The sequence below is a fragment of the Rhodotorula graminis genome, assembly GCF_001329695.1.
Source record: "Rhodotorula graminis WP1 unplaced genomic scaffold RHOBAscaffold_1, whole genome shotgun sequence".
Classification (NCBI taxonomy): domain Eukaryota; kingdom Fungi; phylum Basidiomycota; class Microbotryomycetes; order Sporidiobolales; family Sporidiobolaceae; genus Rhodotorula; species Rhodotorula graminis.
Genome location: NW_017264928.1, coordinates 1,069,979 through 1,094,778, shown reverse-complemented (window position 1 = coordinate 1,094,778; position 24,800 = coordinate 1,069,979). Strand labels below are relative to the sequence as shown.

The window sequence follows — 24,800 nt, the reverse complement described above, 5'->3', positions numbered from 1 at the left end:
CCGCGGAGGAGAGCGCGAGCAGCTCAAGCGAGCTCAGCCAGATGAGGACCAACCAGCTCGCCTCTGCACCCACGCACTGCACCGCCGAGTGCTTGCAAGAGCTAGAGCACCGCACCAGCTCGCTCTCACGCCACCCGAGCCGCGCCAACACCCCTCGAGCGACTCGCGGCCGATCCTCCACCGCCTCGCCCCTCCCCCCGCTTCGACACTCGCCTCGCCCGTCGACAGCCAGCACCCAGCAGCACCCCCAGCCGCATGGGCAACGGCACCAACACCCGCAAGGGCAACAAGGGCACTCGCGCCAACGGCGGCAAGGGCGGCACCCTCCGCTCCCTCCGCCATGAGGCCGCCGCCCAAGCTGCCGCCGGTGGCTCGTCGTCGTCAACCCGGCCCGACAAAAAGGTCCGCTCGACCGCGACCATGACCGTCAAGGAGCGCCTCGCCAAGAAGCGCCTCAACCCGCTCATCAAGAGCGGCCGCAACTTTCGCTTTGTCGCCCCGACCGACCGCATCGCCGCCATGAAGGTCGACCTCGCCGCCGTGCGCGACCGCCGCGAGATGCTAGAGGGCGAGGACATCGCCGAGGGAGACGACATGCACACCTTGTTCGGCCACGCCCTCCAGCAGAGCCAGCTCATCAACCTCAGCCTCCCCTTCGTCCGCTTCTCGCGCAAGGTCGAGCGCATGAGCCGCAGCCTGCCCCTCGTCGTCCACTACCGCCGCGACCTCGTCCAGGCTATCTGCGAGGTCCTGTCGGGCGGCAGCAAGGAGGTCGAACTCGCCGGCGAGACAGTCCTCGAGTGCGTCCTCCTCTCTCTCTCTCTCTCCTCGCGAGCCCGCCTGACTCTCCCTCTTTGCGCACAGCCTCCTCCCTCCCCTCATCACCGACGTCGCCCACCTCCTCCTTCCGTCCCTCCCTCTCCTCCTCACCACCCTCATCCGCCTCACGACCCCGTCCCCGCTCCTCGCCGCCCAGCCGCGCATCCTCCAGCGCGTGTACGACGTCCTCGGCGCCCTCTTCCGCGACCTCGCGCGCGACATCCTCGCCGCCGACGCGAGCGGCGACGACGACGCGAGCCTGGGCGGCCTCGAGGCCGTGTGGGACGTCGTCCGACGTGGACTCGGCGCGCCCGCCGCCGTCGACGAGGTCCTGTCCGAGAACGAGGCCGACGACGTCGAGACGATGGACATCGACGGCGCGATCGCGGCCGTCGCCGAGGCGGACGACGCGGCCTCGGACGCCTCGGACGACGACGACGAGCCCGCAGCGGCGGCCGTCGCCCTCGTCGACGATGAGCGCGCCGCGCCCGTCGCGTCGACGTCGGCCGCCCAGCTCGACGAGCCGGCCGCCGCCAAGCTGTACACGACCCTGCCGGCCACGTTCCGCACGACGCCCCAGACGCGGCGCCTGCTCGCCAACGCGTTCGCGTTCCTCGTGCGCAAGGCCAAGCCCGCCTCGTCCGACCCGGCCAGCTCGACGCACGGCGACGTCGTGTCGCTCGACGACCTGTTTGCGCGCGCGATCGGCGACGTTGCGGCTGTCGAGGAGGTGGACGGCGGCGAGCGGGCAAATGCTGGGTCGAGGGGCGCCAAGGGGAGGAGGAAGGGCAAGGGCAAGGGGCGAGGGCAGGAGGAGGGCAGCTCGAACGTGTTTGCCGAGGGCATCACGTGGCTCGTGCTCGAGAGCTGCAGCGTGCGTCCTCGTCTCACTCTCCTCTCGGGCGCCGCACGGACCCGCTCGCGGCGCAGACCCTGACCTCGGCTTTCCTCGTTCTCGCAGGCCGCCAACAACTTCTTCCATTCGCGCACGCCCGCGCTCCTGCGCTCGCTCTACACGGCCGTCCTGTCCCTCCCCTCCCTCGCCGACCTCACCCTCCCGCGCGAGATCGTCTCGCACGCGCTCGTCGCACTCGCGCAGCACGCGCACAAGCCCGAGCCGCTCGAGCCCCTCGCCGAGACCGTCGTCAAGGTGCTCGAGGGCGAGCTCAAGGGTGCCGAGTCGGTCGACGAGGCGCGCCTCGTCGTCGTGCTCCAGGCGGCCACGTCGCTCATGGGCGTCAAGGGCGGCGCCCGGCTCCCCGTCGCGCTCAAGCCGCGCCTGTTTGCCGCCCTGTCGCCCCTCGCGCGCCTCGTCACGGCGCCCCACGCCCCGACGCCCGCCCTCCTCCACGCCCTGTCGACCTACCTGAGCGCGCTCCTCCCGCTCGCCGTCCTCCAGGACGTCCTCTCGTCGCCCGTGCGCACCATCCTCGAGGCCCTGTTCGCCCCGAGCGCGAGCGATGCCGTGTTTGCCGCGGGTTGCGCCCTCGCGAGCGCGCTCGACGGCCTCGAGTGGCAGATGTGGGACACGGCCATCGGGCAGCACGTCCTCACGGCCTCGGCGCGCGAGCTCGGCGGCTCGTCCTCGTCGCCCGGCCCTGCGCGCAACGGCGCGGCTGCAGGCGCGAGCTCGTCGGCGTTTGACGAGGCGGCCGCCGTCCCGTCCAAGCGCGACAACAGCCTCGCGCTCCTCGGGCGGCTCGCCGAGTCGGCACGGCTGCGCGCGCTCGTCGCCAAGGGCGGCGCCGCCGTCGTCGCGTGGGAGAGGAGCGTCGGCGCGCTCGTAGAGGGCGCTGTCGTGCGGTGGACCGAGCAGTACGACGCCAACCCGGCCGCTGTCGCCGACGAGCAGTCGTACGAGCTGTTCGACGTCCTGCATGTCGCGCCGTTCGTGCCCTCGCGGTGCGAGACGATCTTGCCGCTCCTCGCGACGCTCGCGACGACGGTCGCCGCCACGCCGTCGACCGAGGCGCGCGTCGCCTACCTGTCGTCGGCCGCGAGCCCGGCCCAGGTCCTCGGCTCGACCCTCGCCACCTTCTCGGCCGTCTCGGCGATGCTCAAGAAGCCGCAGCAGGCGTCGTCGACCGCGCTCGACAAGCTCGTGTCGGCCGTCGAGCCCATGATTACCAACTTTGCGTGGCACCGCCAGGTCATGCACGGCATCTCGGTCCTGTCGCTCGCGCGCCTCGCGTCGGACCGGGGCACGCCCGAGCAGCGCCAGGCCATCTACGATGCGATCCTGCCCAACCTCCTGTCCGAGGACGCCCAGCTGCGGCGCGCGTCGCTCGAGATCGCCCTGTCGCTGTTCCCGCCCGCCGAGGCGCCCGTCGCGGCCGACCTCGTCGCGCGCTGCATCGACGTCGAGGACGCGCCGTTGACGGTCCAGGGTGCGAGGGAGAAGAGCATGAAGGTGCGCAAGCTGGGCATCATCGCCCACGGGCAGATCGGCAAGGAGGGCACGACCGAGGACGTCAAGCCGGCGCTCGACATCGTCTTGCGGTACCTCACGGGTGCGTCGCCTCTCTCTCCCCGATTCCCTCTCCTTCTGTGTCGCCTCACTGACGCTCGCACCGCTCGCAGCCATGTGCAAGGTCAATTTCAAGCCGATCTGGCCCGAGGCGACGGCCTCGCTCGCGCTCCTCGCCGGCCGGTTCCCCGACCCCGTCTGGGCCACGTGCTCGCGCCAGCTCCTGACGGTCGCGACGCGCAGCTCGGACCTGTACGTCGCGCGCAAGCCCGACTGGGCCCTCGGCGGCGGCGCGGCGGGCCCGGCGGGCGACGAGCTCGTGTTCGAGGAGCAGGCGTTGCGCGACTTCCAGGTCGAGGACCGAGTCGCGAGGGTCAAGAAGGAGGAGGCGAGGTACGAGGGCGGGATCGAGGCGGTGCAGGCTCGTGAGGAGGGTCTCGTCGAGGTGCGTCTCCCTCTCCCTCCTTCCTCAAGCGACGGGCCGCACGGACGTTGAGCTCACTCTTTTCTCGTCGTCCTCGTGTGCAGCTCCAGGTCGCGCCAGAACGCCTCGTCATCCACAGCTACGAGGCGCAGCTCCTGTCGCTGTTTTGCCAGATCCCCGACCTCGCTCAACGGCACAGCCGCGACTTTGTCGAGGTCTTCCTCGGGTGCTTCCAGCGCGACGACGTCATCCCGGACAAGGCCGACGAGGCGCCAAAGTACTTCAACGCCGACGAGAACGCCAAGGAGCGCAAGGCGCGCCTCCTCGGCTGGCTCGCCCTGTTCGCCAAGTTCAGCAACCCCAAGGCGTTGTACCATTCGGCCGACCTCGTCAACCAGTTCCGCACCCTCCTCGCCTTCCCCGACGCCGACATCCAGAAGCTCGCGCTCGACTGCCTCCTGCGGTGGAAGGTGCCCGCCGTCACGGCCAACTCGGACCGCCTCAAGAACCTCCTCGAGCCGACCAAGCTCCGCGACGGCCTCCTCGAGTTCGTCTCGGACACGGACGCCGGCGGCCTCGACCCGCAGCACCGCGCCGACGTCGTCCCTCTCTTCATCCGCATCGTCTACGGCCTCATGACGTCGCGCCTCGGCCGCGCGAGCGCCAGCTCGGGTCAGGGTCGTGCGGGCCGTCGTGCCGCCATCCTCGGCGCGCTCCGCACGTGCTCGGCGAGCGAGCTCGACACGCTCGTCGACCTCCTCCTCGGCCCGCTGCGCAAGGTCCTCGTCACGCCGCCAGGCGAGGCGTTCCGGTTCGCCGACGCGCCGCCGCACGTCCCGGGCAAGCGCCAGCTCGGTTTCCTCGGCCTCCTCGCCGACGTCGTCAAGCACCTCGGCAAGGACATTGTCGGCCGGTGGCCCGACCTGCTCGGGGCCCTCCTCAACCTGCTGCACTTTGCGCAGAAGGGCCTCGAGGGCGACGCCGTCAAGCCCGAGGAGGCCGTTGTCGACGACGACGCGGGCAAGGAGGACGAGGACGACGATGTCGAGGACGACGAGGGCGCCGAGGTCGAGAACTCGCCGGCGCCGCTGCGGCACATCCGCCAGACGGCGCTCAAGCGCCTCGCCGACTTCTTCAAGCTCGAGGTCGACTTCGACTACCGCCCGTACGTCGCGGCGGCGTTCCCGTCGATCATCTCGCCGCGCCTGCCGACCCTCGCAACCGAGAACGCCCAGGCGCCGTCGGCCCTCCTCGAGCTGTTCGTCACGTGGAGCAAGCGCCGCGACCTCATCCCGCTCCTCGTCGAGTACGACCCGTCGCTCCTCCCGTCACTGTACGGCGTCCTCACGGTGCGCAACGTCAAGCCGACCGTCGTCCTGCGCGTGTTCGACCTCGTCGGGAGCCTCGTCGAGTTCTCGGTCGAGGACGGCGGAGAGAAGAGCAAGATCGGGCGCGAGGTCATCAAGCCCAGCGTCGACGTCCTCCTCGTCCAGCTCGGCGGCCTCATCGCCGTCACGTCGTCGTCGCTCGACGCCAAGGGCGAGGTCGCGCAGCGCCAGATCGCCCTCCTGTGTTCGCTCGCGCCGTACGTCCACTCGCAAGAGCAGGCGACCAATTTCCTCGCGCTCGCGACGCCCCTCTTGCGCAAGACGAACAAGGCCGTCCCGGAAAAGGTCAAGACGGACCTCCTCAAGATCGTCACGGCGCTGTACCCGCTCGCGCGCCCCGAGCCGGGCACGCCCCTGTACGACCGGTGCTCCGAGGTCATCTCGCAGCTGTTCTCGAGCGCGCGCGGCCGCAACGCGCGCCTGCAGCTCGTCGCCGCGTTCAACTCGGTCGCGTCGGTCGACGACTCGTACGCGCAGGTCGCCTACCTCGTCGACGAGCTCAACTCGTACTCGGTCAAGCGGTCCGAGGAGCCCGACTTTGACCGCCGCCTCGCCGCGTTTTCCAAGCTCAACGAGGACCTGTACCGCACCCTGCGCCCGGCCGACTGGGTCGTCATCCTCAACAACATGCTCTTCTTCGTCCAGGACGCCGAGGAGCTGTCGATCCGCAGCAACGCGAGCTACGCCCTGCGCCGGTTCATCGAGGTTGCAGGCCCGAGCGGCGGCGACGAGGCGCTGCGCACGAGCCTCCTCCGGACGTTCCTCCCCGGCCTGCGCAAGGTCATGCGCTCCAAGCTCGAGATCATCCGGTCCGAGGTCATCGCCGTCCTCGGGCACGCCGTCGAGCAGGTCGAGGGCGTCGCCGAGCTCGAGCAGCTCAAGGTCCTCCTCGTCGGCGGCGACCAGGAGGCCAACTTCTTCAACAACATCCTCCACATCCAGCACCACCGCCGCACGCGTGCGCTCCGCCGCCTCGCCGACGCCGTCGAGGCCGGCGAGATCAAGAGCAAGGCCATCTCGGACCTGTTCCTGCCCCTCCTCGACCACTTTGTCGTCGGCTCGGACGACAAGAAGGACCCGGACCTCGTCAACGAGACGGTCCAGTGCTTCGGTCGCCTCGCCAAGCACCTCGCGTGGTCGGCCTACTCGAAATGCGCCCACCACTACCTCAAGCTCGCCAAGGAGGTCGGCGCGGCGCAAAAGGCGTCGGTCCGCACGCTCGTCGCCGTCCTCAAGAGCTTCCACTTTGACCTCGAGGCCGAGGCGCAGCCGCTCGAGTCGACGACGGGCCGCCTCGTGCCGCAGCTCCTCGCCTACCTCGAGCGCCGCGAGGAGAGCGACCAGGAGATCCGCATCCCGGTCGCCGAGGGCATCGCCGCCGTCGTCCAGCACGTCCCGGGCGAGGCCAAGCACGTTCAGGAGACGGCCCTCCTCATGGTCCTCGCGCAGACGTTGCGCTCGCGCGACCAGCACGTGCGCGACCTCGTGCGCAACACGCTCGCCAACATTGTCGTCGCGACCGACGGCGACCTCCTGTCGCGCACCGTCAAGGAGCTGCGCAAGGCGCTCGCGCGCGGGCCTCAGCTGCACGTCCTCGCGTTCACGGTGCACGCGCTCCTCGTTCGCCTCGCCGAGACGCCTGACAAGGTCGACTTTGACGACGCGCTCGGCCAGGTCGTGCCCGTCCTCGACGACGACATCTTTGGCGCGCCGAGCAAGGACCGCCAGTCGCCCGAGTTTCGCGCCAAGACCAAGTTCCGCGAGGTGCGGTCGTTCAAGTCGCTCGACTCGGTCCAGGTCCTGGCCCGCGTCATCTCGCCGACCAAGATCGCGTCGCTCCTCGCGCCCTTGCGCGGCATCCTCGGCTCGACCGACGCCGCCAAGCCGTTGCGCGACGTCGAGGAGGTCTTCAAGGCGCTCGCGATCGGGCTCACGGCCAACCCCAAGCTCGACGCGGTCGGCACGCTCGACCTGTGCCACACCCTCATCAGCCAGAACGCCGACTTCCTGCGCGTCGTCAAGGAGGTGCGCCGGCACAACAAGGCGGCGCCCGACTACCACGTCCAGCTCGAGCGCAAGCAGGACGAGTCGCGCGACTACTACGCCAAGAACGCGTACCGGTTCGTCTCGTTCGGCCTCGAGCTGTTCAACTCGGCGTTCCGCAAGAGCGTGTTCGACCTCGACTCGGCCGAGGTCCTGTCGCGCCTCGAGCCGCTCGTGAGCCTCGTCGGCAACTCGCTGTACTCGGACGACCCGGTCGTGCTCGCGAGGAGCATGCGCGCGACGGCGAGCCTCATCCGCTGCCCGCTGTCGAGCACCGACAAGGCGGCGCCCGTCCTCATCAAGCAGATGCTCACCGTCGTCGAGCGCGCCGGCAGCACCGAGTCGGAGCTCGCCCAGTCGGCCCTGCGCACCCTGTCGACCGTCTTGCGCGACTGCAAGTCGGCGACCCTGTCCGAGAAGCAGCTCACGTCGTTGCTCGAGGTGCGTCCCCTCCCTCTCTCCCTCTCTCCCTCCCTCTCTCTCTCCCTCGACTGTGTGGCCCAGAATCAGCACTGACCCCTCTCGCCCGCAGGTCATCGGCCCCGACCTCGAGGAGGCCGACCGCCAGGCGACGCTCTTCCAGGTCCTGCGCGCGGTCATGGCCCGCAAGTTTGTCGCGCCCGAGATCTACGACCTCATGAACAAGGTCGCCGAGATGCTCGTCACCAACCAGTCGGGCAACGTGCGCGAGGTGTGCCGGGCCATCTACCTCCAGTTCCTCCTCGACTACCCGCAGGGCCGCGGTCGCCTCAAGGACTCGCTCGCGTTCCTCGCCAAGAACCTGTCGTACACGTACGAGTCGGGCCGCCTGTCGGTCCTCGAGCTCGTCGCGGCCATCCTCGCCAAGTTTGCGACCCAGCTCGTTCAGGACTCGGCCGACTTGTTCTTCGTCGGCCTCGTCATGGTCATCGCCAACGACGACTCGACCAAGTGCCGCGAGATGGCCGCCGAGCTCGTCAAGACGCTGTTTGCGCGCGTCGAGAAGGACACGCGCGATACGCTCCTGTCGATGCTCCACTCGTGGGCGGGCAAGCGCGCTCAGCCGCAGCTCTCGCGCACGGCGATCCAGCTTTTCGGCGTCGCCGTCGACGCGCTCGGCGACGAGGGCCGTGCCTCGGCGCCCGCCATCGTCGACGTCGTCCTCGACATCCTCGTCGACTCGGAGGAGCGGCTCGAGCAGGCCGAGGAGGAGGGCAGCGACGACGCGCAGGCGCTCCAGGCCGAGTGGCAGCTGCCGTACCAGGCGCTGCAGACGTTCGGCCACGTGTACAAGGCGTTCCCGGACCTCGTCTCGCCGGACAACAAGCAGCACTACTCGCTGTGGAAGGCCGTCCGCGGCCACCTCTTGTACCCGCACCTGTGGGTCCGCACGGCGTCGTCGCGCCTGCTCGGCACCCTGTACGCGGCGAGCCCGGCCGCCGTCGCCTCGACCGACTTTTCCGAGCACCACCCGCTCGCGACGGCCAACCTCCTCGACGCGGCGCAGAAGGCGTGCCTGCAGCTCAAGAGCCCGCAACTCGACGACGGCCTCGCGATGCAGGTCGTCAAGAACTTGTTCTTCGCCGCCAAGTGCTTCGCCGCCCGCATCGAGCGCGGCGCACCGGCCGCCGTCGAGGACGCCGACAACGACGAGGCGGCCGACGGCGCCGACGAGGCGACCGAGCACGAGCGCAAGGGCGACCCGCTGCGGTGGCTGTTCACGCGCCTGTCGTACCAGGCTCGGCAGGCGCACATGCTTCGCCCGAGCATGCACGACCTCAACGCCGTGCGTCCCTCTCTTTCTCTCTCTTTCCTCTCTCTCTCTCTCTCTCTCTCTCTCTCTCTCTCTCGAGCCGTCCTGACCTCGTCCTACCTCCCTCACCGTCTGCAGGGCCAGTGGTCGCGACAGCCGGCGACGATCCTGCGCTGGTTCGCGGCCGTCATCAGCTTCCTCGACGCGGCGACGCTCGAGCACTTTGTCATGCAGATGGCCGTGCCCATCTTCCGCATCTCGGAGGACCCGAACGCGCAGGACCCGCAGATGGGTGCGTCCACCTCTCCCTCTCCCCCTCTCTCTTCCTCTCGACCGCCTCGTGGGAGCGTTTCCTGACCCTCTCGTTCGTCCGTCCGACAGCCGAGCTCCAGACGCTCGCGCGCGAGGTGCAGGAGCTCCTCCAGAGCAAGATTGGCACGACGGCGTACTCGTCGGTGCACAACGCGATCCGGCAGCAGGCGGCAGCGCGGCGCAACGAGCGCAAGAAGCAGCTCGCGCAGCAGGCCCTGACGGACCCGGTCGAGGACGCCAAGCGCAAGGCCAAGCGCGCAGAGCTGCGCAAGGCGGGCAACAAGCGCAAGGTGGCGGCGTTTGCGGCGCAGAAGGAGCGCTTTGGCGCGGGCTCGAAGAGGAGGCGCGCAGAGTGAGCGGGTTGGCGCAGGAGGAGGAGGAAGGGCTCGGACCTCGCATTTCTAGATTTCTCTCAGCATCGTCTCTCTCTCTCTCTCTCTCTCTCTCTTTGGCTGTTGTAGCATCCCTCGTCGCACAAACTTGTCTTCCCTCGACTCTCGCCAAGTGAGAACGAGAGGCTGCGAGATGCGAAAGTTGCACAACAGGGGGCTCAGGGCCGGTACTGCGACGACGACAACCACGACGGAATCTCTTGCTCGATCCTCTTCACGCCTCGTCGTCGACGACGAAGCACCTCCTCCGCTCGGTCCTCATCTCCTCGCGGTCCTGCTCCTCGAGCACCCACGGCCTCCTGCGCTTGCCCGGCGCGAGCTCCTCGCGCTCCCCTCCCTGCCCCTCCTGCTCCTCCCGCACCTCCTCGTCACCCTGTGCTGCCCTGCGCTCCTCCTCGCCCGCCTCCCACAGCTGCTCAAACTCGATCTCGAGCGCGAGCTCCGGCCCACGCTGCGCCTGTGCGTGCGCCAGGGCGGGCGTGAGCGGCCGCTCGCCAGCCGCCGAGGGTGGTCGGCGCGACGTCGGGTCGAACGGCGAGGCGGGCGACATGGGCGAGGGTTTCTGCGACGCGAGGCCGGCGACCGCCGAGGGTGGCGGCGGGAGCGAGGCGGTGAGAGGGGTCGTCGAGAAGAGGGTCGAGGGGACGGGAAGGACCCAGCGGCGCTCTTTGAGGCGCTTGTGCTGTAGCGGCAGGAGCGCGAGTCAGTGACGCACAGGGGAAAAAGGAGGAGAGGTAGAGAGGCGACGCACACGCTCGCGGTCGTCCTCTATCCGGCGCAGGACGTCGTTGCGAGAGAAGTTGGCGAATGGCGACGCGTCGGACGAGCTCGAATGCAGCCTGCAGGCGAGGAAGAGGGGCGCAACAGAGTTAGAGATCGCTCGAGTGCGACCCGGAGAAGGGAGAGAGTCGGGCGCACCTCGCTTTGCGCTCCTCGAGCTCTGCCAACACCTGGTCGAGGATGTCGGCGTCGAGCAGGCGGCGAGTCTTCCACGAGCGCAGGACCTGCGTGGAGGCAGTAGAGCGTCAGTCTCCCGCGAAGACGACGAAGCACAGCACAGCCACGCTCAGGCGAGCGCGGCATGCGCAGAGGTGACGCAGAGAGAGAGAGGACGGACCTGCGCCGTGCTCATCCAGTTGAGGACGCCCTCGCGCGAGTCGGGCACGACGAGCTTGACGACCGTGTCCAAGTCGCGCTCTACGAGCTCGCGGTAGCTCGTGTGGGTGCCCGTTGGTGGCCTGGGCGGCGCTGCGGTCCGCGGGCCCTCCTTGTCGAGGAGCGAGTCGAGGAGGAAGAGGAGGTTGACGCGGGCGTTGAGGGTCGCGGTCGACACCTCGTCGAGGTAGCAGTCCCAGATGTCGTCGGCGCACTTGGTGGCGTGGCGCAGCGCGAACGAGGCGACCTTGGACACGCTCGCGACTGATGAGGTGAGCCGAGAGGCGAGCGAGGTGAACTGGAGCCGGACCTGTGCGAGCAGCCTGGTCAGTACCTTTCCAAAGGCACACAGAGAGCTCACGCACCTCGAACGGGTCCATCTCGGCGAGTGAGAGCGAGTGGTTGGAGGTGGAGGAGGGCCGAGAGGCGGTGCTTCCGAGTCCCGCTCGCGACGACTCGCACTTCTCGAAGCGCGCGACAGAGCTGCACATGGTGAATGCGAGTGTATGTACAAGCATGGAGGAAGCTCTGCGCCGTCCCGTCTCGTGTCCTCTACAACAACACTGTACGCGCTCGCCCCGCCCCGCCGCCCGTCTAACCCTCGGCGCCCCCTGCTCTACACCGCCCGCGCTCTACTCCCGTCATGGTCGAGAGTCCCTCTTGACCCACCACTTGAACCTGCGAGAGGGGGGCGGCCGAGGAAGAGAGAGAAGGAGGAGGGCGAACGAGAGCAAGAGGTCAGGGCGCGCTCTTCTCGCGAGAGAGGGAGAGACGAAGAGAGAGACGAGGACGCACGCCGACTGGACAAAGACAAACAGGATGCCGTCGATGGCGCCAATGCTGTTGATGAGGAACCGCGACGCCCACAACAGGGCCGTCGACGCGCGCTGGTTGGTCGAGATTTCCTGGATCAAGCGCGCGACGGCGACGGCGACGAGGGCGCAGTACGCGAGCGGGAACACGGCCATGAGCATCGACAGGCGCTTGTTGATCTGGCGCGGCGAGAGCGACATGCGCCGCCCGCCTGTCCCGCTCTGCTGGTGCTGGCGCGCCTGCGAGCCCGTGCCCGTGCCCGTCCCTCGCCGCGAGTCCGTCCCGCCGCCGCCGCCGCCGCCGGTGCGGCTCAGCTTGACGGGGAAGCCGCTGCTCGCGCCGCTCGAGAGGCGCTTGGACCGCGTCGAGGACGAAGGCGGCGCAGCGCTCGACGACGACGGCGGCGGGCTGTCGCCCGACCCGGGCCCGTCGGCCGTCGTCGACTCGTCGCTCGAGTGCGGCTCGAGGCCGCCGAACGAGACGGTCGACGGCTTGCGGTCGCCGCGCAGGAGCTCGGCCGGGCTGTCGATGAACGCCGACGAGAGCGGCGGCGTCGTCGTCGTCGTCGTCGTCGTCGTCGTCGTCGTCGTCGTCGTCGGGAAAGGCCGAGTCGCGCCCGGGTCGGCGGCCGACAGGAGGTCCTCCGAGTCGTGCGCAGGCGGGTCACGCGACCGTGACGGGAACGACTGGGTGAACTGGATCGGCGAGGCCGGGATGGCCTCGAGCGCCATCGAGCGCGTGTGCTGCGGCGCGGGCGTGTAGACCGTGTCGCTCGACCGGCGGCGGTTCCACGCCGCGAGGCGCGCCGACATGCTCGCGACCGACAGGCGCTTGAGGCCCTCGGGCGCGTCGACGTCGTCGTCGTCGTTGTTGTTGTTGTTGGTGGTGCGGTCGTCGCGCCGGTCGGAGCTCGAGTCGAGGAGGCCGACGTCGCGGCGGCGGAAGAAGATGAACAGGCGGGTGTACAGCGAGATGACGACGACCTGTCGGCGGCCAACGAGTCAGTGACGGCTCGACGAAGCGAGGAGGGATAAAAGGGGACGCACTAATGCCGTTGCGCGAGGGACAAAGAGCGTGAGCTGGGCGGACCGCGTGCCCGACTTGAGCCAGCAGAGGCCGCCTGCATTGACCATGTCGTACGTGGCGACGATGGCGATGCTGGGCACGAGTGCGACGACCAGGACGGCGGCGGCCGTGATCGGGAACGCGTACGGGCTGTCGAGTTTGGCCGTGCACTTGGAGAAGGGGTGGACGAGGGTAACATAGGTCGTCGCGGCGATGACGAGCGTCCAGCACGCGTTGGCGATGACACAGGCCTGGTAGATGAAGCCGCTGCCGTTGCAGGCGGGCGAGTTGGTGCGGTACGGGTTGCCGCTCAGCTGGAGCGCCGAGCCGATCAAGGTCGTCACGCCCTGCGTAAAGTCTGGACGGGGTTGAGGCACAGGCGCGAGGGGAGGGAGGGGAAAGAACGAGGTGAGCGATGGCGCTCTCCGGGCGCGACGACAAGAGAGGCGAGAGAGAGACTAGGACGCACCGGTGAGGCCGAGTCCGAGGATGAGCTTCTGCCGCAGGTGGCTGCGCTGGGCCGACAGGATCCAGCCGACTGCGATGGCCGTGCCGCCGAGGACGCTCAGGGCCGACAGCGCGAGCGAGGTGCCGCTCGCCCACGTCGGCGTGCTCGCCACGGGTGCGCTCATCGAGCGCTCTCGCTGTCTCTTGTCGCCTGGCCCTCGTCGAGCGAGCGAGCGAGCGCGCGAGCTAGCGGGCGAAAGGGCGCTCGGCGACCGGGCGGACGGGGGTGACCGCTGGCGACGTGCGCGCGCTGCGGCGGGTGTGGGCGAGCGCTGTTCGACGCTGTGGGTGCAGCAACGAGGCGAGGCGAAGGCGGGCGAGGAACAAAGGCAGCTGGCGAGAAGACGGGCGCACCGTCGCCTCGGACTTGTTACTTCCCTCGAGTGGAAGGCGTTGCCCTCCCGCGAACCTGGAGCAATTGAGACGGCACTTTAAAGCCACGCTATGCGCGGATCCGCTCGGCCCCGAACCACTCTCGGAGACTCGCCGTCCGCAACGAGGTTCGACCGTCCACGACGAGCTCTCCCGCTCTCACAGCTGCGCGCACGTCCGAGAACGTCTAACTGCTGATGGTCCACGGTCACTACACAAGGGCTGAACACAACACGGTCGAGTTCCGGCCTCCTCCCCTCTCTAAAAGTCCCGCACGCTGCGCTCAGTCCCACCGGATCTTCTTCGCGATGGTGCGGATCTCAGAGTGGAACTGGTCCTTGACGTTGTGGCCCTGGCCCGACACGATCTCGAGGATCGCGTCGTTGAGCTCAGATCTGCGAGAGAGAGAGAGAGGAGGAGGCTCTGAGAGTCAGTGCCGGAACATGAAGGGACGACGCCGGCGCGAGAGAGAGAGGGGAGGGACGCACGAGCCCAGGATGTCAACCTGCACGACGGCGAGAGGGCTCGTCAGTCGACGCTCGTACTGAGAGGAAAGAGAGAGAGAGAGAGAGAGAGAGAGAGAGACGGCGACGCACGTGATCGGCAGTGGTGGGCCCGCCGCGAGGGTCGAACGCGAGCGGCGAGTGCAGGATCTCGTGCGTGACGACCTCGATGCCGGCCGGGTTGTACCGCGGACGCTGCAGGTGCACGAGCGTGTCAGTCTCGAGCTCGCTCGTTGACGAGAGAGAGAGGGAGAGAGAGGGAGAGAGAGGGACAGAGAGGGAGAGAGAGGGACGCACCTTCCACCCCTCGACGCACATGGACCCAAGGCTGAGCAAGCTCACAGTCCCGTCCCCATCGCCCATGACGACGCCGCTGCGGACCCTCGGCACGTTCTTGTCGTCGAGCGTGACGCTGCCGTCGATCCACACCTTGCGGCTCAGCGGCAGGTCGAGCGGCGCGCGCGGCGTCGTGTCGGTGCAGTTGGGCTCGAGGCACACGGGCGCCTGCTCGGCGCTACCGCCCGCGTCAAAGTCGACGTTGGGCGACTCGTCGTGCTCGTAGCCACCTGTCGCACGCACGCCCGCCGAGACGCAGAGTCAGTTCTCGTGATTGTCGGCAAAGAGGAGAGGGGCACGTGGACGGACCGTTCTGGTAAAAGTAGGCGCGCTCGGTCTCCTTGCCCGTGCCGTACAGGCAGTAGATCTTCATCGACGGCGCCTTGGGCAGCTGCACCTCGAGCGGGTTGCTCCACTTGGCGTGGTCGCCGTTGTTCTTGACGAGCTGCTCCTCGTCGCGCTCGATGCCGAACTGGATCGTGGAGGAGGAGGGGCTCGAGCGTCAGTCGGTCGTCCTGTTGCTCCTCGGCCTCTAGTCGAGAGGCTCACGAAGAGAGAGAGGGGGGAGACGCACAGAAAAGTTGCTCGCGAGCATGGTCTGGTACGACACGGGCACCTTTTCGAGGATGAAGCTCATCGAGTCGTCGAGCGTCAGGTTCGGGTGCGTCGTGTCGGCCGTCACGTCCGAGTTGTTGGCCTCGGTCTCGGGGCGGAAGTTGCTGCGTCGGCGTGAACGAGCGTCAGACCGGCCGCCGAGAGAGGAGAGGAGGGACGAGAGAGGGAGAGAGGGGCAAGTCAGACGCACTAGAGCGTCCCGCCGGTGAGGGTCGAGTTGTTGAGGTCGTCGGGCGCGCCCGACTCGTCGCCCCACACGCTGTTGCCGCCCTTGAGGATCATGGACGCGGCGCCGGCCCACGAGCGGAACAGCTTTGCGCGCTCGGACCGGCTGAAGAAGCGCTCGAGGAGGTAGGTCGCCGCCTGGTTGATCTCGACCGTGTCGCGCATCTCGCCCGACAGGAGCGCCGACATGGCCTTGGGGACGCCCTGGGTCGCGATGAGAGGAGGCGTGAGCATCGGGGAAGAGGGAGAGGGAGAGGAGAAGAGGGACGCACGAGCATGGTGCCGGCGACGTTGACCCAGTCCGACACGTGCCGCTCGACCCAGTCAGGCCCGCCCTTGCCGTGCTCGGGCGACTCGACCCACCTGCAAGGCGGTCAACGGGTCAGTCTCGACGAGGGAAAGTGGGCGAGTCGAGGCCGGCGCACTTGAAGAACCACTGCGGGGCGCGAGGAGGAAGGCACAGGTGAGCGAGGGCCTCGCGAGATGCACGAGAGGGAGCGCAGGGACGTACAAGGAGGAGCGACGAGCCCATGCTGTGGCTGACGAGGACCGTCTTGCGCTCGTTGACGTTGAGGTTGAACTCGATGGCGATCTTGAGGCGCGAAAAGTAGTGGTCGCGGACCTCGAGGTTGTAGAACCTGGGACGGGGAGCGAGTCAGTCGAGGGGGTGCGGCTGGAGGGAGAGGGAGGGACGCACGAGAGGCGCCAGTCGTAAGAGGCCAAGGACAAGTCGTCGTGGTCATAGTTGAGGACGGCGAGGTTCTCGATCGCCTTGCCCCAGATCCCTGTGCGTGCGAGCGTCAGGGGTTCGGCTCGAGGGACACGTTGAAAGAGGACGGCGGTGGACGCACAGTAACCAGGCATGAAGGCTGACGCGGCGTCGAGCCCTTGCGCCGAGCGGACCTTGTACTTTGGCGGGTCGAGGCCGGTAAACTCGTCGAGCGCCATGGCCTTTGTCCAGGCGTCCTTGCTCTTGATGATGGCGCGCACCATGGTCGTGCCGCCCCAGATGCGCGAGCGGAAGAAGGGCGCCGCGTCGGGCATGGTCGACCACGACTCGAGGCCGGACGAGATGATGCCCGGGATGAGGACGACGGCGTGCTTCTTCTCGAGGCCGCGGTCGCGCGCGTCGCGGCCGACCTCAAAGTTGTTGACGCGGCTGTTGAGCCAGTCGCGGCCGGGCTGGACGAGCTCTGACATGTTGAGGCCCGGGAGCGAGGGCATGTCGGCCAGGATCGACTGGAGGTCCCACGACGAGAACGAGTCGAGGTCGAGGTTGGCGAGCGACGCGAACGGGTCGCCCTCGGTAAAGAGCCAGCCGGCAAAGATGCCGAGGAGGCCACCGGCGACGAACCACAGGCGACGCATGCCGGCCCACTTGCTCTTGGGCTCGAACGGCGGGTTGTGCAGGGCGGCGAGGAAGCTGTCGCTCAGGTCGAGCTCGTGGTAGGGCGTCTGGGGCGCATCGAGCTTGACGCGGCCCGTCTCGTCGTTGAACTCGACCCTGCGGAGAGAAGAGAGGTCAACGGGGGGAGGGGCGAGCGGGGAACGACTGAGAGGAGGAAACAAGGGGGGACGCACTGGAGGTCGTCGCCCTTGGTCTTGGTGGCACCCTCTCGTCGTTTAAAGAGGGGCACCTTGCGCGAGCTCGGCGAGGTTGGCGGTGGTGCAGGCCGACTCGCAGGAGGCGAAGGGCGATCGTGCGAGGGCGAGGGCTGCGAGGCCTTTGGGGACCTGGGCGGGTTGCGCCGCCGTACAGAGCTCATGTCGGAGTAGGTCTGGCCGGGCAGCTGTGCCTTTGGAGGAGGAGCGGGTGCAGGAGCAAGAACGGACGATCGCTCGACTCGCCGAGGTTGGCTCACCTTCGAACTCGTCGGTCCCCGCTCTGCCGGCCATGCAGGGGCGCACCTACACCCGCGCCATGCCGACCGACGAGCCGCGCGACTTTGACCCGCGCCAGGCTCCTCCTCCTCCTCGCGCCGCCCCACCACCACCATCCTCATCGCAGGACCCGCGCCGACCCTCGACCAGCCACTCGGACCGCGACCCGCGCAACCACGTGCACCGCAAGGGCAGCGCACAGTCCGGCACGAGCGCCCACACCGGTTACGCCGCCCCCGACTCGCGCTCGAGACGCTCGTCGCCCGAGGTGCCCAGAGCAGCAGACGACTGGGAGGCCGACGAGGAGGCCAGTGCGTCCACTCTTTCCCCTCCACTGTTTCCCTCGAGACTTCTCCGTGACCCTGTATCTCTTGCCCGCAGTGCTCGAGCTGTACGGCCTCTCGACCCTCGCTCCCGTGCGTTCATCTCTCTCCACGGCACCTCCTCCCCTCTCTCTCGCGAGCTAACCCAGCGCGGGCACCCGCAGGCACAATGGGAGGATGGCGACACGGCCGACGCCGGCCTGTTTGGCGCTCCGCGACCAGATGGAGCCGCAGGGCCCGCCGGCACGGCAAAGGTGGGGGGCGCGACGACCAAGGGCGACGAGAACGACCCGCTCGGGCTCATGCGCGGCGGCGTGCTCCAGTGCGTGACACCTCTCTCTCCGTCCTCGCGCGCTCGGACGAGCGCCGCTCACCCGAACGCGAGCCCGTGCAGCAACAACCCCGACCTCCCGAGCGAGCTGCGTGAGTCCTCTCTCGGCCCACGGGTACCCTCTATCTGCCGCAGCGCGGCAGATCCGGATGCGCGGTCGTCGGAGAGCATGACCTGACCCGCACGCTCCACAGGATCCGCCGTCCTGCTGCACTCCAAGTCGTTCGACCCAAAGGTCTTCCTCTCGACCGTGCACCCGAACGCGACCTTCAAGGACCTCAACGTCGGTGCGTCGCCTCCCTCTCTCTCGCTCTCTCGAGACTTTTTCCCTGACTCGACGTCCCTGCAGGTCGCGAAAAGCTCAAGGAGGGCCTCGAGCAACGGTCGGGCGCGCTCAAGCTCCTCGTCGAGTCCGAGTGGGACCGGTTCGTCGCCGTCAAGGCGGCGACCGAGAGTGCGTCTCCCCTTTTCGCCTCCTCTCCCTGAACGAGCGGTCCCTGATGCAGGTGGCCTTGCCCCGCAGCCGTGTTCGAGGAGATGAAGGACGGCGGCCCGCTCACCCCGGGCGCCGACTACGGCGTCAAGGGCATGCGCAACACGCTCAAGAGTGCGTCCTCTCTCCCACTCTCTCACTCTCACTCTCGTGGACCGTCTCCTGACGGTGCCCCTGCCCCTGCAGCCGCATCCGCACGCGCCGAGACGGTCTTTCAGCCGATCGTCGACGCGCGCACAAAGGCCGAGCGGCTCAAGAGCACGCTCGGCGTGTTTGAGCGCAGCAAGTTCTTCTTCAACCTGCCGACGATCCTCGGAGAAGCAGTCGAGGAGGTGCGTCACCCTTTCTCTCTTTCTCTCTCGTCGTCGTCGTCGTCGTCGTCGCCCAGGCGCACGACTGACCACCCTCTCGCCTCGCCTCGCCTCGCCTCGCAGGGCCGGTACGAGGTGGCGCTCCAGGCGTACAAGAAGGGCCGTTACATCCTCGCGTCGCGCCCGGCGCAGCTCCTCGGGCTCCCCGTCCCGACGACGCCCCAGCAGCAGCAGCAGCAGAAGCGCATCTACGACAAGGTGTGGGGCCAGGTCGAGAAGATCATTGGCGACCTGCGCGCGACGCTCGGCAAGAAGCTGCGCGACACCAAGCGCGGCCTCGACGAGGTCGAGAAGACGATCGAGTGCGTCCCCCCTCTCTCTCTCGTCTCGCATCGTCGTCGTCGTCGGCTCGAGACCCTGACCCTCTCGCTCGCGCGTGCCGGGCTCACGCAGGATCCTCCTCGAGCTCGACCCGTCGGACGACCCGGTGTGGATCTTTTTCGACACGCAGCACCGCCACATCGTGCAGCTGTTGCGCACGACGGCCGAGGCGAGCCTGAGCCGGATCCACCTCGCCATGGACCAGCACGGCGAGGTCGACGACAACCACCGCAGGCAGGCGGCCGACCTGAGGACGTGCGTCGACGGGCTCGAGACGCTCGAGGGCGAGCGGGTGCGCGGTGCGTCCCGGCTGTTTCTCTCCCCTCCCTCCTCCTCGAGGAGACGAAAGAGGGAGCCCGACCTGACGAGGCTCGAGCGGCCTGCCTCGCAGAGAACGCGGCGGGCGTCGAGGTGTGGCGCCTCATCGTCGACCTCGTGCGCAACCTCAACGACGTCATCCTGCAGACCCTGCCGAGCTTCTGGAAGGTCGCCAAGGGCTACATGGAGGGCAAGTACCAGAAGGTGCGCTCGTCGTCCCTCTCTCGCCTAGCTGCCCAGGGCGGCGCACGACCCTGCGCCGGCGTGCGGCTCAACGTCGATGAACTGGGAAGCTCACGCACGGCGTTCCTCGTCCGCAGAAGAACGCGCCGGCCGCCGCGCCCGCCTCTCGTCGCTCGCCGACCCAGTGCCGCGTCATGACCCAGGACATCGTCACCCTCTACGTCTCGCTCCTCTCGTCCTTCTTCACCCTCTCGTCCTCGACCGCCCCGAACCCTCAACCGCCCAAACCGGCGACCGACGACCTCAACGCGACGCCGCCCTTGCCGCCGTTCGTGCCGCCCGTGTCGAACGCGGCGACCAACTGCCACTGGCTCCTGCGCGTCCTCAACGAGCTCATGGAGTGCGTCAGCGAGCTCGGCGCGCTCGAGCTCGCGGGCGAGGCGACACAGACGCTCAAGGAGCTCGTCGCGAGCACGAGGTGGCGGTTCGTCGAGGCGATCTGCTCAGCCTGGGTCCGAGGTGCGTGGTCCCTCTCTCTCTCTCGCCCTCCTTCCTCGCCGACGACTGGACCTGACCCTCGTCCTCTCTCGAGCAGACGCCAAGGTCTTCTACCGCCTCGAAACGTGGCGCCCCGACCCGGACGACGTGGCCATCACGGCCTTCCTGCGCCAGGTGGCTGCCTTCCAGCGCTTCATGTCGATCTCGGCGTACCGCGTCGCCGGCGGCTCGGAAGAGCGCGCCAACGCGCTCCTCGGCGCCTCGTCGTCGTCGTCGGCCAACAGCGGCGCGACGGCCGCGGCGCGCAACCGCAAGGACGTCGACCTCGCGCCCGACTTTCAGCGCAAGGTCCAGAGCGCGTTCCTCGACGGCCTGTACGCGTTCCTCGACGGCCTGGTGCACGTCGCCTTCTCGGACCCCGAGACGATTTTTGCGGCGCCGAGCGGCGTCAAGAAGCGCGGCGTGGTGGGCGTCGAGGGCGAGGAGGACACGGGGAGGCCAAAGGAGGTCGACATCCGCAACGTCGTGCGTCCCTGCTCTCCCTCTCTCTCCCTCTCTCTCTCCTCGTCGCTTCGTCGAGCCCGGGTTTGACGTCATGCGGCCCTCGCAGGACATCCGCATCCTCCTCACCGTGTCGAACCTGACGCACCTGCGCGAGACGACGATCCCGCGCCTCGTGGCCCAGTTCAGCACGGCCTTCCGCGCCGACACGGCGAGCGACCTCCAGATGCTCATGGACGTCACGGACCAGCTCGACAAGATCCTGTTCGACGACTACGTCAAGAGGAGGAGCGGCGAGGTGGCCAAGATCATCCGCAAGGGCGTCCTCGGCGGCCAGGTCGACTGGTACGAGGCCGACAAGCCGACCGGTGCGTCTCGCGCTCTCTGTCTCTTGTCGCTCGTGCGCCGTAGCCGACGATCCGGGAACTCACGCTCCTCGACCCTCCTCGCAGAGGTCCACCCGTTCATCTACGACGCGCTCCTGTCGCTCGTCCTTGTCCACGCCCAGGTGTCGGCGACGGCGCGCACGCTCGTCGCCCGCACGCTCGGCAGCCTCGTCGAGGAGCTCGCGCGCGTCGCGCTCGAGGCGTTCGGCAAGGTCGAGCGGTTCGGCATGGGCGGCATGCTCCAGGTGCGTCGGCTCGCTCGCCTTTGCCTCTCTCTCTCGTCTCGCACATCCGCGTGCGTGGCGCAGAGGGAATTGCAGGCACCGTAACCTGACGCTCCTCGCGCCCCTTTGCCGCAGGCGACGCTCGAGATCGAGTTCATGCACCAGACGCTGTCGCAGCACGTGTCGGAGCAGGCCGACCAGACGCTCCAGTCGATCTACAAGACGATCTCGCAGTCGTACTACCGGCGGCCCAACAGCTCGGCGCAGGAGCTCCAGCACGAGCTCGAAGGGCTCAAGCGCACGCTCGTCGCGTCGAGGAGGGCGACGGCGCTCCAGTTCCTGTGCTTCCGCCGCCCGAGCAAGACGGCGGCGGCGCAACCGAGCGTCGTGGGCGCACCGGGTGGCGCGAATGCGGGCGCGAGTGGGGACAAGGGAGGAGCGAGGTCGACGGCGGACGCGGCGGGGAGCAGGAGGGGAGCGGTCGTGCCGACGTGAGCCAGAGTGACTGGTGCAGCGCGTGTCTGCGTGTCGCCCTGTTGTATTCGCAGTGCTGGTCACCGTGCACGCCGTCGAGAGAGAGAGAGAGAGAGCGCAGCTGTCTGGCACGAGCAACTTGGGCCGCGACGCGTCGTCGTCGAGCTGGGACGAACTTGGGCGGAGGAGCACCTGGCCCCCTCCCCTCTCGCTCTGTACACCAGGATCGCCCGCACAGGCCTGCACAGCCTTGACCAGCACTAGCTGCTGCCCTCCTCGAGTGCCCCCGCCCTCGCCCACTCGCCGTTCGTCGAGCCGCGCCTTCATCTCTCTCCCCCTCATCTCGTCGCCTCGCCGCTCCTCAGCCCGCCAAGATGAAGTACATCCTCGTGTCCGGCGGTGTCATCTCTGGCATCGGCAAGGGCGTCATCGGTCCGTCCCCTCTCCTCCCCCTCTCTTCTCTCGCGGCCCGACCTCGAGCTGAAGCGCGTCCCCTCCCCACAGCCTCGTCGACCGGCCTGCTCCTCAAGACGCTCGGCTTCAACGTGACGGCCATCAAGATCGACCCGTACATGAACATCGACGCCGGCACCATGTCGCCCACCGAGCACGGTGCGTCCTCCCCCTCGCTCCTCGTCTCTGGACCCGCCCGACGCTGACTCGTCCCGCATCCCGCGCAGGTGAGGTCTTTGTCCTCGACGACGGCGGCGAGGCCGACCTCGACCTCGGCAACTACGAGCGCTACCTCAACGTCACGCTCGGCCGCGACAACAACATCACGACGGGCAAGATCTACCGCGAGGTCATCGAGAAGGAGGTGCGCCCCACTCTCCTCGTGTCCTTTCTACGACGTGAGCTGACCGACTCGTGTGTGTGTGCAGCGGAGGGGCGACTACCTCGGCAAGACGGTCCAGGTCATCCCGCACGTCACCGACGCCATCCAGGACTGGGTCGAGCGCGTCGCCCGTATCCCGGTCGACGAGTCGGACCAGGAGCCCGACGTCTGCATCATCGAGGTGCGTCTGCCTCTCCCCCCGTCTGTATCTCGAAGCGCGGCCGACTGACGCTCCTATCTCCTGCAGCTCGGCGGCACCGTCGGCGACATCGAGTCGGCGCCGTTCGTCGAGGCCATGCGCCAGTTCCAGTTCCGCGTCGGCAAGGACAACTTTGCGCTCCTCCACGTCTCGCTCGTGCCGTCGATCAACGGCGAGCTCAAGACCAAGCCGACCCAGGCGTCCATCCGGGACCTGCGCGGCCTCGGACTCGTGCCCGACCTCGTGCGTCCTCTTTCTCCTCCCTTTCCTCCCACGACGTGATACTGACCCTATGCTCGTGTCCGACCAGATTGCGTGCCGCTGCCCGCACGCCCTCCCGCCGCCCGTCACGTCCAAGATCTCGATGTTCTGCCACGTCGCCAACGAGCAGGTCCTCGCCGTGCACGACGTCTCGTCCCTGTACCACGTCCCGCTCCTCCTCAAGAACCAGGGCCTCGTCGGCTTCCTCCAGAACCGCCTCCGCCTCGACCAGACTGCGCCGAGCGAGAGCCGCCAGGCGCGCGGCAGCAAGCTCTTGACCATGTGGAAGGAGTTGACCATCTCGTGCGTCCACTTCCGCTCTCTCCTCTCTCTACGTCCGCCGCGAGCTCACGCTCCTCCTCTCGCGCCTCGCAGGTACGACCGCCTGTTCGACACGGTCTCGATCTGCCTCGTCGGCAAGTACACGTCGCTCCAGGACTCGTACACGTCGGTCGTCAAGTCGCTCGAGCACGCGTCGATGCAGTGCGGCCGCAAGCTCCAGATCACGTGGGTCGAGGCGTCCGACCTCGAGCCCGAGGCGCAGCACGAGCGCCCGCAAGAGTTCCACGCCGCGTGGCAGGCTGTCTGCACCGCCAAGTGAGCCCCTCGTCTCCCCTCTCCTCTCCTCGTCAAGGGCAGTCGATTGACGGGCTCGCTCTGCGCCTGCAGCGGTATCCTCGTCCCCGGCGGGTTCGGCCTGCGCGGCACCGAGGGCATGATCGCGGCGGCCAAGTGGGCGCGCGAGAAGAACATTCCGTACCTCGGCATCTGCCTCGGGTTCCAGGTCGCCACGATCGAGTTTGCGCGCAACGTCCTCGGCCTCAAGGGTGCGTCCCGCTCGTCTTCTCTTCGGGCCCGAGCGAGCGAGCGAGCGAGCGAGGAGACCTGACCTCGCCCTGCCGCCCGCACAGACGCCCACTCTGCCGAGCTCGTCGACACGACGCCGGACCCCGTCATCATCTTCATGCCCGAGATCTCCAAGACGCACCTCGGCGGCACGATGCGCCTCGGCTTGCGGCCGACCGTGTTCCAGCGCGACACCGAGTGGAGCAAGGTGCGCCAGCTGTACGGCAACGGCGAGGTCATCTGGGAGCGCCACCGCCACCGCTACGAGGTCAACCCGGCGTACGTCGACCGCATCGAGGCCAAGGGGTTCAAGTTCACCGGGCGCGACGAGCGCGGCGAGCGCATGCAGGTCGCCGAGATCAAGGGTGCGTCGCTCGCTCCCCTTCCCTTCCCTCCCTTCCCTCCCTTCCCTCCCTTCCTTCCTCCCTTCCTCCCCTGACGACGCGTCACTGACTCTCGCTCTCGGCCCCCTCTCGTCGCCAGACCACAAGTACTTTGTCGGCCTCCAGGCGCACCCCGAGTTCTGCACGCGCCCGCTCAACCCGTCGCCGGCCTTCCTCGGCTTCATCGCCGCGTCGTGCGGCGTCCTCGACGAGCAGATCCAGCGCCAGGCCAGCTACGAGCCTCCTGTGCGTCCCGCGTCCCTCCGTCCAGCTCGGACTCCTGGGTGAGCGCCCTGACCCTCGTCCGTGCACGCCCGCCCGCAGCACCCCAAGTCGCACCTCCAGCGCGAGAACCTCGACGTGCCGCAGGTCGCCGTCGCCGGCTCGCAGGCCTCGCAGGTCACGCCCGAGTAGACAGCCCCCGTCTAGACTCGCCCGCGAGCGAGCTGCGCGCCCTCGTCTTTCTTCCACCTCCAGGGCCTCCTTCGTTCCCCCCCTCCTTTCCGTTCCCGTGTACTCGATATTTGCCCCCACCTCCACCCGCCATGGGCAGCGCTTTCTACGACTTACGATGAGATACCTCTCCCGACGGGGAGAGAGCCGCGCTCGAGAGAGCTGCGGAAGGCGCTCAACATGTATCCGCTGCCGGGGGCCAGGCGCTCGGCCCCCCGAGCGTCGTCGCTCATGCCGCAAGCACTTCAGTGGCACAAGCAGATTCTCTTTGACGTCATATGCTAACTTTCCGACACACAATCTCCGAAACTGGTCGTCCGCATAGGACACATAACAAATGGATTTTTCAAT

At 68.2% G+C, this 24,800-nt stretch overlaps 6 protein-coding genes across 6 annotated transcripts; 3 read left to right on the top strand and 3 right to left on the bottom strand.

Annotated features, from left to right (window-relative positions):
• Positions 1-2,938: 2,938 nt before the first annotated feature.
• On the top strand, positions 2,939-9,676 carry RHOBADRAFT_32912 (uncharacterized protein; the record flags this gene model as incomplete). Its single annotated transcript, XM_018413063.1, has 6 exons — positions 2,939-3,192; positions 3,275-3,650; positions 3,761-7,582; positions 7,674-8,906; positions 9,012-9,165; positions 9,255-9,676. 6 exons carry the CDS (start codon positions 2,939-2,941, stop codon positions 9,539-9,541), a joined length of 6,126 nt encoding a protein of 2,041 aa, XP_018274310.1. The 3' UTR covers positions 9,542-9,676.
• Positions 9,677-10,446: 770 nt separating this feature from the next.
• On the bottom strand, positions 10,447-11,045 carry RHOBADRAFT_10812 (uncharacterized protein; the record flags this gene model as incomplete). Its single annotated transcript, XM_018412008.1, has 2 exons — positions 10,447-10,581; positions 10,695-11,045. Coding segments are annotated over 2 exons (486 nt in total), but the record flags the coding sequence as incomplete, so codon positions are not given.
• A 173-nt stretch (positions 11,046-11,218) lies between these two features.
• On the bottom strand, positions 11,219-13,297 carry RHOBADRAFT_65886 (uncharacterized protein). Its single transcript, XM_018418806.1, has 4 exons — positions 13,080-13,297; positions 12,592-12,968; positions 11,528-12,528; positions 11,219-11,410 (listed from the first exon to the last, which is right to left on the bottom strand). The coding sequence occupies exons 1-4, from the start codon at positions 13,240-13,242 to the stop codon at positions 11,374-11,376; spliced, it is 1,578 nt and encodes a 525-aa protein (XP_018274308.1). The 5' UTR covers positions 13,243-13,297; the 3' UTR covers positions 11,219-11,373.
• A 373-nt stretch (positions 13,298-13,670) lies between these two features.
• RHOBADRAFT_47864 (uncharacterized protein) lies at positions 13,671-16,368 on the bottom strand (the record flags this gene model as incomplete). Its single annotated transcript, XM_018415060.1, has 12 exons — positions 13,671-13,884; positions 13,978-13,994; positions 14,086-14,187; positions 14,290-14,558; positions 14,638-14,800; positions 14,903-15,047; positions 15,134-15,372; positions 15,441-15,531; positions 15,594-15,604; positions 15,680-15,806; positions 15,866-15,953; positions 16,020-16,368. The coding sequence occupies 12 exons, from the start codon at positions 16,366-16,368 to the stop codon at positions 13,773-13,775; spliced, it is 1,713 nt and encodes a 570-aa protein (XP_018274307.1). The 3' UTR covers positions 13,671-13,772.
• A 694-nt stretch (positions 16,369-17,062) lies between these two features.
• On the top strand, positions 17,063-21,560 carry RHOBADRAFT_50747 (uncharacterized protein; the record flags this gene model as incomplete). Its single annotated transcript, XM_018415476.1, has 16 exons — positions 17,063-17,360; positions 17,431-17,465; positions 17,537-17,694; positions 17,767-17,795; positions 17,898-17,990; positions 18,053-18,157; positions 18,227-18,310; positions 18,383-18,528; positions 18,631-18,869; positions 18,961-19,187; positions 19,280-19,410; positions 19,527-19,908; positions 19,985-20,412; positions 20,498-20,756; positions 20,841-21,019; positions 21,134-21,560. The coding sequence occupies 16 exons, from the start codon at positions 17,063-17,065 to the stop codon at positions 21,491-21,493; spliced, it is 3,153 nt and encodes a 1,050-aa protein (XP_018274306.1). The 3' UTR covers positions 21,494-21,560.
• A 286-nt stretch (positions 21,561-21,846) lies between these two features.
• RHOBADRAFT_32903 (uncharacterized protein) lies at positions 21,847-24,284 on the top strand (the record flags this gene model as incomplete). The annotated part of the gene is made up of 10 exons (XM_018413062.1): positions 21,847-21,904; positions 21,977-22,084; positions 22,153-22,289; positions 22,354-22,488; positions 22,555-22,749; positions 22,817-23,070; positions 23,143-23,364; positions 23,437-23,594; positions 23,679-23,978; positions 24,097-24,284. The coding sequence occupies 10 exons, from the start codon at positions 21,847-21,849 to the stop codon at positions 24,282-24,284; spliced, it is 1,755 nt and encodes a 584-aa protein (XP_018274305.1).
• Positions 24,285-24,800: the final 516 nt, after the last annotated feature.

What these genes read in the sequence shown, in the direction of transcription:
- RHOBADRAFT_65886 (XM_018418806.1), bottom strand. Translation starts at nt 13,242, where the DNA reads ATGAGCGCACCCGTGGCGAGCACGCCGACGTGGGCGAGCGGCACCTCG. An exon ending in CCTCGGACTCGGCCTCACCG is followed by an intron (nt 12,969 to 13,079) that starts GTGCGTCCTAGT and finishes AACCCCGTCCAG; the next exon opens with ACTTTACGCAGGGCGTGACG. An exon ending in TCCCTCGCGCAACGGCATTA is followed by an intron (nt 12,529 to 12,591) that starts GTGCGTCCCCTT and finishes GGCCGCCGACAG; the next exon opens with GTCGTCGTCATCTCGCTGTA.